We start from the raw sequence: 13,581 nt of genomic DNA on the forward strand, positions 1-13,581 counted from the left end.
TAAGGAACTATGAAGTGTTTCTTTTATCAAGCATTTTTTTCCCTGCTAAGTCTAAAATTCCACTGTGACTTTGAAGTAATACTGAAGGGTACAAATCAGAACTTTCTATGCAACTATTCCTACTCTATCCAGGAAATCAGTAGAATGTGAGGGTTTAACAGTGGTGTCTAGATAGTATGTGAATGGAGACCACTTGTAAAAATACTTTTTATTTGGTAATTAATGAGAATTATTTGTGGAAAAAGTACAATTCATAAGAAAATAAATGTCTTTTATTATGTGTAGCTAGTGCTTAGTGACCAATTGAAAGATTATGTATACAATTACACTGCTCTCTCTAGATTGCTCTAGTAAGAGTTGAAGCTGGTTATTAGTCTAGTTTCTTTTTAAGTTTTCCTCTTCTGAAAAAACGCTACTAAAAATTGTAAATAGCTGTGCTTCAAATGAAGTACAAAGAATTTTTGCATAGTATCATTAAAGAACCATCTTTTCCAGGGCGCCTGGGTGGCTCAGTCGGTTAAGCGACTGCCTTCGGCTCAGGTCATGATCCTGGAGTCCCGGGATCGAGTCCCGCATCGGGCTCCCTGCTCGGCAGGGAGTCTGCTTCTCCCTCTGACCCTCCTCCCTCTCATGCTCTCTCTATCTCATTCTCTCTGTCTCAAATAAATAAGTAAAATCTTTAAAAAAAAAAAAAAGAACCATCTTTTCCAGTGAATAATTTATAAAATCATTCAGAAAACAAAGTATCTCAACTAGTTTCAAGCAATCAGTAATCCAAGAGACCCCTGAAGATGTTAGTTCCATATCTGACTAATGTAGTAAATTGTTTTGGTGCAAATTTTTGTAAATTATTTTAAAATCTTAAAAGAAAGACAAAAAGGAGAAAAGTCAATTCATTAACCCTACATGCAAGGAGGCCTAAAAAGAATTTTCAGAAGTCTGGGATGTATTTACCTTTAAATTTGCTAATAGTGGCTTGTACTGGCATCCTCCTAGAGTTGAGAGAAATTCTAATGAATAAAGAATGTATGTCATAGGAGGATAGACAGTGGGAAGCTAAGAATAATAACTGAGTTAGCAGCAATATCAATTACCAGAAATATCCATGGAAACAACACTTATAAATAGCTAAACTAACATTCTAACTGTATAACTGTATACCCAGCCCCAACAACAACAAAAGAAATAATATTCAAATTTAAATTATAGACTTAGTAAATAAATCAAGAAATGTATACCGTAGTGTACAAATAACAAATTTAGCAATTTTCTTTGTGTTGCTAAATAACCTCCCTTTACTTTCACAAATCCTTTAAATGAAAGTTTAAATAAAGTTAACCATAACTTAAAAATTATTAGAAATGCAAAAGATAAAAATTCAAAAGACAACAAATTTCTAAGGTTCACAAACCTTTAGGTTGAGCATCAGATACTACAAGAGAAATGCCATCATCATCTCTTTGCTTTTCTTTAGTGTGTGAAGCCTGCTTTGCATAATTATTATCTACTGTCTTACTTGGTTGGGAAACCCTGCAAAAGAAAATAATATTATATTCAACTCTCCTATATCCAAATGAATTAAGAAGCCAATTGATTTATATTCAAGATAAAACCCAGTTTTACAGGTTACAAATACAGTCCCATATAGCAGTGTATATGATCTGAACAGAATAAAGAATATTGAACTAACATTTGAGAAATAAGTTCTCATCCCTATTCTACCATTAAATTCTCCCTATTTCTTTGGAGGGAAAAAAGATATGGACACCACAGGATTGGGTACAGGCAAATGAGCAAAAGAATGATACAGGTATTAAATACATCAAAGAGGTTTAAAAAGTAAAAATTCCATGAACAAAAGTACATGATAAGCACATCTATATGTAATCAAAAAATAATAACCCAAAGGTAATTGTTAATATGTTTCAGTCATGGTTCACATATTAAAAATTAAGTACAAAATAAAGTTTGGAGTATGGTAACAAATTTTACCTACAGAAGGAATAATTTATATTATAAGGTACTCGTTAAATTTATAAAATATAAGGTTGTATGAAAAACAAGTTTTGACATGATAAGCACAATATTACTATAAATGAAAACTTAATACAATATTAGTAGGGGACTTCAGCACCCCACTTTGAGCAATGGATAAATTATCCAGACACCCCCCCCAAAAAAAAACAAAAAAAAATCAACAAGAAAACATTGGTCTAAAACCGTACATTAGACTAACTGGACCTAACATGCATTTATAGAACATGCCATCCAATAGCACCAAAATACACAATTCTTTTCAAGTGCATATGGAACATTCAAAATCATATGATAATCATAAATCATAATGATAGACTACAAAAAACAAGTCTTAGCAAATAAGTAAGACTGAAAGCATACCAACTATCGTTAACCACAATAATATTAAACTAAAAATCAGTAACAGGAGAAAGCTAGAATATTCACAAATATATGGAGATTAAACAATATGCTCCTGAATAAGTTGTCAAAGAAGAAATCAAAAAGGAGATCAAAAAATACCTTGAAGTAAATACAAATTTAAGTACAGCATATCAAAGCTTACTAAACACTGCAAAAAACAATTCTAAGAACGAAATTTATAGTGATAAATGCCTACATTAAGAAACAAAAACTCCAATAAACAACCTCACTTTACACCTCACGGAACTAGAAAAAGAACTAAGCCCAAAGTTAGCAGAAAGAAGGAAATAACAAAGATCAGAGCAGAAATAACAAAAACAAGAAAAATGATAGAAAAGATCAAAATGGGGTGCTTGGGTGGCTCAGCTGGTTAAGCATCTGACTCTTGGTTTTGGCTCAGGTCATGATCTCATGGGTTGTGGGATCAAGCCCCACACTGGGCTCCATGCTCAGTGCGGAATCTGCTTGAGATTCTCTCCCTCTGCTCCTTTCCCCACTTGAGCACACTCTCTCTCAAAAAATAAATCTTTAAAAATATATATTTAAAAAAAAAGATCAACACAAGTAAGACCCAGTTTTTTGAAAAGATAAACAAAACTGCCACACTTCCTGGTTTCAAACTATATTACAAAGCTATAGTAATTAAAATAGTATGGTATGGCATAAAAAGAGACTCCCCGGTCAAAGGAACAGAATTGAGAGCCAGAAATAAATCCACACATATATGGTCAATTAATTTATGGCAAAGGAGACAAGAATATACAATAGAGAAAGGAGAATCTCTTCAATTAATAGTGTTGGGAAAACTAGACAGTCACATGCAAAAGAATGAAACTGGATCCCTGCCTTACACCATACATAAAAATCATTTCAAAATGAGTTAAAAACTTAAAACATAAGACCTGAAGCCATATAACACCTAGAAGAAAACATGGTAGTAAGCTCATTAACATCAGTCTTAGCGATGGTAAAACACAGGTCACAAAAGCACAATGAACAAGTGAGACTACATCAAACTGAATAAGGAACAGGCAAGGTTAGGCAGGAAGAGACAGGCAGGGGGCTACATAATCAGGCTCGGAGAAATCCCAGATTTGGAGAAATGTTGTAGATGAGATATTAACCAGGGAGAAGGGATACTTCTTTGTTCTAAATAGAGACAGGATATTCTCATGATATTTACCAATCTACCATGTTGGTTCTAAACATAGACAGGATATTTTCATGATACTTACAAATCCACCATGTATTGACAAGAAATTTACCAAGTTCCCTGGTCAGTTTTCTATAAAAGACTGACCTTAAGAGCCCTCAGGGGCAACCGGTTCCAGACCCTTCTCCCTCTAGAGAGATTTTTTCTTTCCTATCTATTCTCACCTTCACTTAATAAGCCTTCACCTCACTTCACTTCACCCTTTTGTGTCCCCAAGATTCATTTTCGACTGCATGAGACAAGAACCCTGCAACCCTGCAACCCTGCAACAAAACTAAAAAACTTCTGCACAGCAAATGAACCCATCACCAAAATGAAAAGGCAATACATGGAATGGGAGAAGATATTTACAAACCATATCTCTAATAAGGGGTTAATATCCAAAACATATAAAGAACTCATACAACTCAATAGAAAACTTTCTATTAAAAAGTGGACAGAGGGTGCCTGGGTAGCTCAGTTGGTTAAGCATCTGACTCTTGATCTCAGCTTGGGTCTTGATCTTGGGGTGGTGAGTTCAAGCCCCACATTGGGCTCTATGCTGGGCTTGGAGCCTACTTAAAAAGAAAAAAAAAAAAGGGGGCAGAGGAACTGAATGGACAGTTTTCCAAAGAAGACATACAAATGGCCAACTGGTACATGGAAAGGAGTGCAACATCATTAATCGTCAGGGAAATGTAAATTAAAACCACAATGAGATATTACATCATACCCATCAGAATGATTATCATCAAAACAAAACAAAACACTGATAGCACATGTTGTAAAAATGTAGAGAAAAGGGAACCCCTGAGCACTCTTGATGGGAATGTAAATTGGTGCAACCACTGTGAAAAATACTATGGAGGTTTCTCAAAAAATAAAAAATAGATCTGCCATATGATCCAGCTCTTCCACTTCTGAGTATTTATGCTCAGGAAACAAAATCATTATCTCAAAAAGATATCTGCACCTTGATGTTCAGTGCAACACTATTACAAGAGTCAACACATGGAAACAACCTAAGTGTCCACTGACAGATGAATGAAGAAAATATACACACAGAAATATTACTCAACCACAAAAAAAGAGACAAATCCTGCCATTTGTAAGAACATGGATGGACCTTGAAGGCATTATGCTAAGTGAAATAAGTCAGAAAGAAAAAAATAATACTGTATGACCTGACTTATATGTGAGATTTAAAAAACAAAAACAAAACAAACAAAAAACACCAGGGAGTGGCCAACAGCCTGCAGAGCAATATGCCTAAGTCTTATTGTAACTGGCACAACACATACCCCATCCATGACTCTCCATCTGTCAGAAAAACACAGTACAGTGGTAGGAAACACAAAGAGAATGTGAAAGACTACTATCAGAAATGGATGGAAGAGCAGGCTCAGAGCCTGATCAACAAAACAACTGCTATATTTCAATAAAACAACTGCTACATTTTCAACATTTCAACTGCTATGTTTCACGAAACCTCTTAGGCAATTCTTTGCTCCTCCTCCTGCAGGAGCAATGATCCCACTTCTCCCCAGTCTCCTGGGTCCTCCTCACCCTGGTATGATGCCAACACCCAATAGGCGGTCCCTCCCATAAAGCCAATGATGGACCCTCCTCCTCCTTGGATGATGCCAATGGACCTGCTCCTGTAATGAGGCCACTTCTGGGAAGCCACATGCCAATCATGCCTGGGCCCCCAGTGATAAGACTTCCTACCCATCCCACGACGGTGCCCACTTGGCCAGGAATGACTCAACCAGACAGATAAGGAGAGATGGGAACCTCTTTACATCCATTTTATACTACTTTTTCTACTTCACCAGGAGATCATGGTGCTGTGACTTTGGGTGTTTTCTAACAGCATGACAAGGAAGACTTGCTCCCCCTTCCTATCAAAGACAGAATAGTTTTTGCAGGGGAGTTCGTATGAACAACAACAACAAAAAAAGTAGTTTTCATTTGTATTGTGAAATGTGAAAGTAAAATTGTCCACTGTTTTAGTTCAAAAAAAACAACATTTAAATACAGTCAACAGATTGGTAGTTGCAGGGGGTGGGGAGGCTGGAGAGAAGTGGGTGCAAATGGGTAAGGTGGTAAAAAGGTACAAGTTTCTAGTTTTAAGACAAGTTAAGTGCTAGGGTATAATGTACATGCAGCATGGTGACTATAGTTAATAGCGTATTGTACGTTTAAATGTTGCTAAGACAGTAGACCTTAGAAGTTCTCATTACAAGAAAAAAAGTAACTGCATGCTGATGGATGTTAACTAGATTTACTGTGTTAATAATTTCACAATATAGACATATATCAAATCGTTATGTTGTACACCTAAAGCTAATACAGTGTTCTATCAATAATATATCAAAAAAATTAATTTTTAAAAATAAATTGATAGGGGCACCTGGGTGGCTCAGATGGTTAAGCGTCTGCCTTCAGCTCAGGTCATGATCCCAGAGTCCTGGGATCGAGTCCCACATCAGGCTCCCTGCTCCTTGGGAGCCTGCTTCTCCCTCTGCCTCTCTCTCTCTCTCTCTGTCATGAATAAATAAATAAAATCTTAAGAAAAAAAAAATTGATAGAAACAATTGGGAAAACAATTTAGTACTAATTAAAATAGCCAAAGAATGAATGAAATCTTTACATACAATACTCTCATTCATAATAAATTTTTTTCTTTTTTTATAATAATTTTTAATAAAACAACTCATTATGGTAGTAAAGTAGGCAAAAATTGTGAAGTAAAAAACTATATAAAATTACTAACCTATATCATTCTCTCAGAACACATTATATAGTAATTACTGCATTTTCAGACCTATTTAACAATATGGAAATTTTTACACCATTTATTAGCATTAAAAAAATCAGATACCAAGAATAAATCAAGGATCCCTGTACAGTAAACTATAAAACATATACAAATGACCACAGGAAGATTGTGGAGTAGGAAGTACCTACCATCTTGCCACCTAGACAACAGCACACTGGTAGAATCTGTCTGATATAACTATTTTGGAATTCTGGAGTCTACTAAAGGTCGCAACTACTAGTCAAAAAGTTCAACAGTAAATTGCAGTTAATTTCAGTCAATTTGAGCTCCAAAGGTAGTAGCAGTGACCCAGTCACCTACCTCTAGGAACAAAGCAAGCAGCAAAGCCCAAGTTCCTAAAACAGTTTGCACAGCTTACAATTACCAAGGTAAGCAAGAAGGACCTTATTCTCCACAAATATTGGGAATCTGTATTCTGATCACCGATGGCTGTTTCTGCTCATGGATGAGCAGACATAGAGAAAGACAGCCATTGTTGCAACAACCACAACCAATGTCGCAACATTTTTCCCATTCAGCTAAAACGACTTCCGGGAGACTTACAGGGTTAGCATCTATTTTGTTTTACTCTCCCCCCCTTCATTTTTCCCATTTTCTCCTTTTGGGAACCAAATTTTTTTTTTTTTTAGATTTTATTTATTTATTTGAGACAGAGAGAATGAAAGAGAGAGAGCACATGAGAGGGGGGAGGGTCAGAGGCAGAAGCAGGCTCCCTGTCGAGCAGGGAGCCCAATGCGGGACTTGATCCAGGGACTCCAGGATCATGACCTGAGCCGAAGGCAGTCGCTGAACCAACTGAGCCACCCAGGTGCCCCGGGAACCAAATATTTAAGGATTGCAGTATTAGAAAATAATCACATATACAAGGGAATTCAAAAAGTCACAAAAATTACTAGGGAAAGGCATAAGCTCAGGAAAGACCTGGGAAGACCTTATGTTTACATATCAAGCTGATGTGCGGAACAGAGACCATTAAAAACAACAATTAAAAAAAAAAGGAAAGAAAGAAAAAACAACAGCAAACCCTTGGGAAGGGGAAGAATCTGATTTCCAAACTTACTATAAGATTCAAGTGCTGTGTTTTCAACAACAATAACAACAACAAAAAAATCACAAGGCATACAAACAAACAGGAAATCATGGATGATTCAAAGAGAAAAAAAATAAACCAAAAGAACATGCCCCTCGGAAAAAATCCAGAAAGCAGACTCAATAGACAAAGACATTATAACAACTATCTTAAAGATTCTCAAAAAGCTAAAAAAAAAAAAAGTCTTGGACAAAGTCAAGAAAATGATCTATGGGTAAGTGAAAATATCAAGAGATGAAATGTATTAATAAATCAAAAGGAAATTATGGAGCTAGAAAGTATAATAACTAAAATGAAATATTCACATGGGTCACCTGGCTGGGTCAGTTGGGAGAGCATGCAACTCTTGATTTTGGGGTCGTGAGTTCAAGCCCCATGTTGGGTATAGAGATTACTTAAACTTAAAAAAAAAATTTAAATTAAATTAAAAATTCATTACAGGGACTCAAAAACAGATTTGAACAGGCAAAAGAAAGAGTCCATCATCAGTACTGGATTTAGGGAAGGGAAAGGGAAAAGAAATAAAGAAAGATAACTTGAAGATATGATCATAGAAATTATCAAATCTGAGAGACAAAAAAATTTGAGAAAGTCAACAGAGCCTAAGGGACCTGTGGGACACCAACAAGTGGACCAATATATGCAACATTGGTAACTCGAAGGAGAAAAAATAAAGGAGCAGAGAAATTACTGAAATAAATAATCACCAAAAAAATTTCCAAATTTGATGAAAGACATGAATATAAACATCCAAGAAGCCCAAGGGACTACAAGCAGAATAAACTCAATGAGACCTGTACCAAGAAACGTTAATGTCAGAAAACAAAGGCAAAGAAAATCTTGAAGGTACCAAGGAAGAAGGAACTCTTCACATACCAACGATACTCCATGAGATTTCTCACCAGTAACCATAGTGGCCAGAAAGCATGGGGTTGGCATATTCAAAGTACTGAAGGACAAAACTGTCAACCAGAAATCCTGTACCTGGCAAAACTATCCTTCTTTTTCCAGTTCCTTAAGTTATAAAGTTAGGTTGATGATTTTAGATATTTCTTCTTTTTTAATGTAAGCATCTACAGCTATATATTTCTCCTTTAGCGTTGCTTTTGCTGCATCCCATGTTTTCATTTTCATTCATTCCTAAGCATTTTTTAATTTCCTTGTGATTTCTTCTTAGACCCACTGGTTGCTTTAAGTGTGTTAATTTCCACCAATTTTTGAGTTTTCCAGTTTTCCTTCCATTAGTGATTTCTAACTTCATACCATATGGTCAGAGAAGATCAGAGGAAATATTTGAAAATCATATTTCTGATAAGATATTAATATTCAGAATATACAGAGAACTCCTAAAACTCAAAAGTAAAACACAGCATGATTCATCAAAGGGCAAAGGACTTGAATAGACATTTCTCCAAAGAAGATACATGAATGGCCAACAAGCACATGAAAAGATGTTCAGCATCACTAATCATTAGGGAAATCCGTATCCAAACCACAATTAGATATCACATCACACCCATTAGGATGGCTATTATGGAAAAAAAAAAAAAGGAAAATAACAAGTTTTAACAAGGATGTGGAGAAACTGGGACCCTTATGCACTGCTAATGGCAATGCAAAATGGTATGGCTGCTATAGAGAACAGTACAGTGGTTCCTCAAAAAATTACTAATAGAATTAACGTATAATCCAGAAATTCCACTTTTGGGTAGATATGCAAAAGAACTGAAAGTAGAGATAAAGATACTTGCACACCAATGTTTGTAACAGTATTATACACAACAGCCAAAAGGTGAAAGCAACCCAACCACCCAAAGACATTTATACCAGACTACAGACAGGCAAAAAACAAATCAGAACTTCATTTAGGAAAGTAATCTCTAGACAGTTGTTCTGAATCTGATATCTCATATAAATCACAAATTAAAACACCACTTAACTAACCTATTTCTATACCTGGGACCAAAGAAGTCTTTCCAAGGATAAACTAACATATTTTACAAAATAAAATTTTAAGTTTACATACTACAGAAGATACTATAAACAAAGTGAAGTTGACAAATAGGAAACTTGAAAAAATTTTTTGCAACACATATAACAAAGAGTTAATACCTTTAATAAGAGTTCTTACAGTCAATAACAGATGGAACACCCCAATACATACGAAGACTAAGAGAAAATACAAAATCCATCTTCACTAAAAATAAAAAATGACTGAAATGAAAGCAATTTCATGTAAAGTTGTATTTCTTTTTGCCAACAGGTTATCAAAAATTTTTTCAATGAAAACACTTAATTCTGGTTAGAATATAAAAGAATGGCACAGAATTTATAAAAATACACAAACTTACTGTAGCAATGCTATACAAAGAAAAATGAAAAATATCCTAAATGTCCACTCATAAGCAAGCACATATTTGTAAAAGGAGATATATCTCTATGTATTGATTGGCAAACTATCAAGTTACAAGAGAAAAGCAAATTTTCTCATTTACTCTCCAGCATACCTAGGCATTATTATGTTATTTTACAGATGAGGTAAACTGAGGCATAGAGAAAGAAGTTAAACAAATAGACTGAGATAAAATTCAACCCCATACTAAATAAGTTAGTATAGGTATAGCATTTATCACAGTGTAATATCATAATAAAGACTTAATAAATATTAGTTAAGTTTTTAAAGGAGTAATAGAAAGCTTAATAAATTTCTGTATTTTCAAATAATAAGTTGCCATCTAGAAAAAACAAATATGCTACTTCAAAGAGACCATTTTAATTCAAACTCCTTTTCACCCTTGGTGTTTTCTTATGATTCCTGCATTTTTGGTATAAAATACAGTATTTTTTTCCTGCATAAATTCTATTCGAGTTGTCATTATAGTAATAATAACAGTTCTGAACACTAAAGATAGGCTAAGGCTAAAATAAGACTTTTAGCCTTTATAAAACATTTTTCCATAGGTTTTATCAAGGGCATAAATGCTAGATTTTCAGAGAAAACTTCCTCATTTTCAGTCATAACCCCCATTCTCCTACCCACCAATTTTCAGTTGTTAATTGACATTATAACTTTGTAACAAAGAGTTGGCATATTTACCACATTCTTCGCAATAACGACAATAACAATAATGTCAGAATATCACGTCTTCTCACAAGATCTAAATAATTTCTATTTACTCTTCCTGATTTTAAGATAGGCAGGCTGGGAGGAGGCTGGTTACAGCAAGAATCCCATCCTTGAGCCTACCCTGTGTTCATGCTATATTCAGTTTTAATATAGGTATGGCCATACCTGCAATTTATTTCCATGAGGCACTCTGGATTCTCCTCAAAACGAATTCATTTTAAGGGAAGAGAGAATCACACTAATACTAGTATGGCTGTGACAACTGCCTTGGCAATACTGGTAATAGTAACGGGTAGCAGTGATCTCAGGATCAGATACTGGCATCCTCACCATAGAGACTTCAGGAGCATCAACTACAGCACCAGTAATAGTACTTTTGATGGCAGCATCAATAAGAGAAACACAAAAATAATGACTAACATTTATTAATCACTTACTAAGTTTCTGACATTATATTAAGAACTTCACATAGTTATCTCCTTAAATATGCACAATAATCTTATAAGATGTGTGTTACTACCTCTGTTTTAAAGATAAAATAAGTAACTTGCCCAAGGTAAATCAGCACATTTGCAATACTGCTAAGATCTGAATCCAGATGTCTGACTCCAAAGTCTATGCCTATTCTAAATATAACAGTCAAAAAAATTACCACCAAGAGAATGAATTTTCAGAGCCCACATCAAATACCACCTGGAAATTTCATAACCATTTAGAAAGGACTTGAGGAAAGCTAGCATTCTCACTGAACAGATTTTAAGAACACCCAGAAATTTTAGACCTCTTATTATTAAATCTTGGCCCCAAATTGGTATAAAGCCTGTACAGTACAGATTACAATTTGATAGTTCCATAGAATCCTCATGATAATGCTATTTTTCCTAACAGTATGAATGTGCACTGATGTCTTCTGAATTCCATGGTGACAGTACATAAGTGGCTTTTTCTATAGAAAGTATCATCAATTAACATTTTTATTTGTATGATACTTTATATGCACAAAGAATTCTCACATGTGATATTTAATTAAAAGAGAATAAACAATTTTGTGATGTAAAAAGGTCATTTCTCTTCCTACAACTCAGAAAACCAAAACTCAAGATTAAATGACACGAACATTTACCCAAGTGCACAGAATTAAAATATATATTGAGCTAAGCACTGGTTATAAATGCAATTAAGACATGCTGTCTCTCCTTAAGGAGCTGATGGTCTAGTAGAAGAGGCAGAAATAAATACCTATAGTACAAACTGATTAAGCATGTCTAACATTTCTAATTACACATTAATTTACACATTAAATACATGAGTAACTGAATAATGCCACTGAAACTCTAGCAAATTCAGAAAAAGACCTAATAAAGTATAAAGTCAAAACTGTCAACGAGGATTCACTAGGTAGAGATGATGTGAAACATAAAATATTCTCCAAAGGGAGAAAAATTTTGTAAAATATTTAAGTTCATATCAAATAAACAGTTTATAAAACTAAAGTGTGTTAGAAATATAAGAAATTTGTTACAGATCTTTAAAAAGGCAGCTATAATACTCTTTAACATAATTAGGCTTACAAGAGAAATACAAAACAGAAGCTACTTGTGGATGATTGAGAGCAAATTAAAAAAAAAAAAAGAATGGATCAATAATGTTTCACTCAGATCAAAACTATTTATTGTACTGGCTGAAGGCAGAAAATTAAAAAGAAAAGTTCATGGTAAATGAAAGTTAAAAGATTTAGTAGTACTTACTAACTGACTAACTTAGCTTTACCCACAATTTCTTTTTTATTTACAGTCCGTACCCGAGCATCTCCTACAGCTTAAAACAAAAGCAACTTCAGATTTCCATTTCTCTTACTGGCTCAGTAAGCTATAGTTGTTAATAGAATTCACTATCTCAAACCATTTTTGTGAGGAACACATTCAGCCATTCAATCAGAAAATAGCTCCTGAGTACTAGGTGCCAAATACAATTCTAGAATCTAGACATAAAAACAATGAATACAACAAGATGGAGAGATAGATGAATGGATGGATAGACTGACAGATGGCCAGACAGATAAACAGAACAGAGGAGGAAGAGGAACTTAAAAATTTCAGAGGAATAGATTTCAATTATATCAAATAAACTGAAATACTGAAATAGGTAACTCAATTTTCCTTAAAAGTCTACATCTATTTTCCCAAAACACAAGTACAGTGTACTTTTTGAAACTGATTATTATCCACAGACTGCTGGTTCCAACAGCCATCTCAAGCCACCAGGGGACAAAAGTCATACTAGCCATCAGAGCACATTTGCCCTCACTTTTTGCAATAACGCATCTATGGGGGAAGAATAGAGGCTCATTAGAATAAGTATAATATTTATTTTGAGTAAAGTTATCACTAAACATACCTTTCAGTTAAAAAGGAGCTCTTGTGAGGATTTAGATTTTGACAAGATTTTAGGCTGCCATCAGATGATGAAGAAAGCTGCTCTGATTGCAAGTTGTCTGTATCACCCAAACTGGCCTCAGTTACAGAGGAGGTCTTTATGTATTTTCTTCCTAACTCCGTTCCCAGGACATTCGTCAATATAACTCTGGGTATCCTGTCACACAAAATAACAAACACTGTACTGTACTGAGGTTTGCAGTAAAAAGTGTATTCTAGGAAGTTGACTTTTCAAACATTTTCATCTTTGCACAAGTAAACTATTAGAACTATATCAGTCTAGAAATCAGCCCATAAATACGCTGTAGGAACACATTCTTTTTATGTTTCTAGAAGTACTTGTGTCTTACAAATTGGCACAGATTAGCCTGCCACACTGGGGTGCTTAAAATTTTAACCAATTTTTCTCAAAAATTCTTTTTCTTTTCCAGTATTTATTAAAAACACAGATTACTA

General features: G+C 34.6%; 1 protein-coding gene and 1 pseudogene across 7 annotated transcripts in view; one reads left to right on the forward strand and one right to left on the reverse strand.

Moving 5' to 3' along the window:
- The window catches only part of SENP7 (SUMO specific peptidase 7), a 142,199-nt gene that overhangs the window by 44,286 nt on the left and 84,332 nt on the right, over nt 1-13,581 (reverse strand). For 4 of the 7 annotated variants that reach the window (XM_035015286.1, XM_035015281.1, XM_035015283.1 and 1 more), the window contains 2 exons: nt 13,088-13,282; nt 1,412-1,530 (listed from right to left, as the gene is read on the reverse strand). In XM_035015286.1, coding sequence (XP_034871177.1) covers nt 1,412-1,530; nt 13,088-13,282 — 314 coding nt within the window. Of the gene's footprint in view, nt 1-1,403; nt 1,531-13,087; nt 13,283-13,581 lie in introns of those variants that run through there. The other 3 variants (XM_035015287.1, XM_035015285.1, XM_035015288.1) reach the window with 2 other exon arrangements.
- On the forward strand, nt 4,304-5,411 carry LOC118017385 (annotated as a pseudogene).

This window comes from Mirounga leonina, unplaced genomic scaffold, assembly GCF_011800145.1.
Source record: "Mirounga leonina isolate KUSES-001 unplaced genomic scaffold, KU_Mleo_1.0 Mir_169, whole genome shotgun sequence".
Classification (NCBI taxonomy): domain Eukaryota; kingdom Metazoa; phylum Chordata; class Mammalia; order Carnivora; family Phocidae; genus Mirounga; species Mirounga leonina.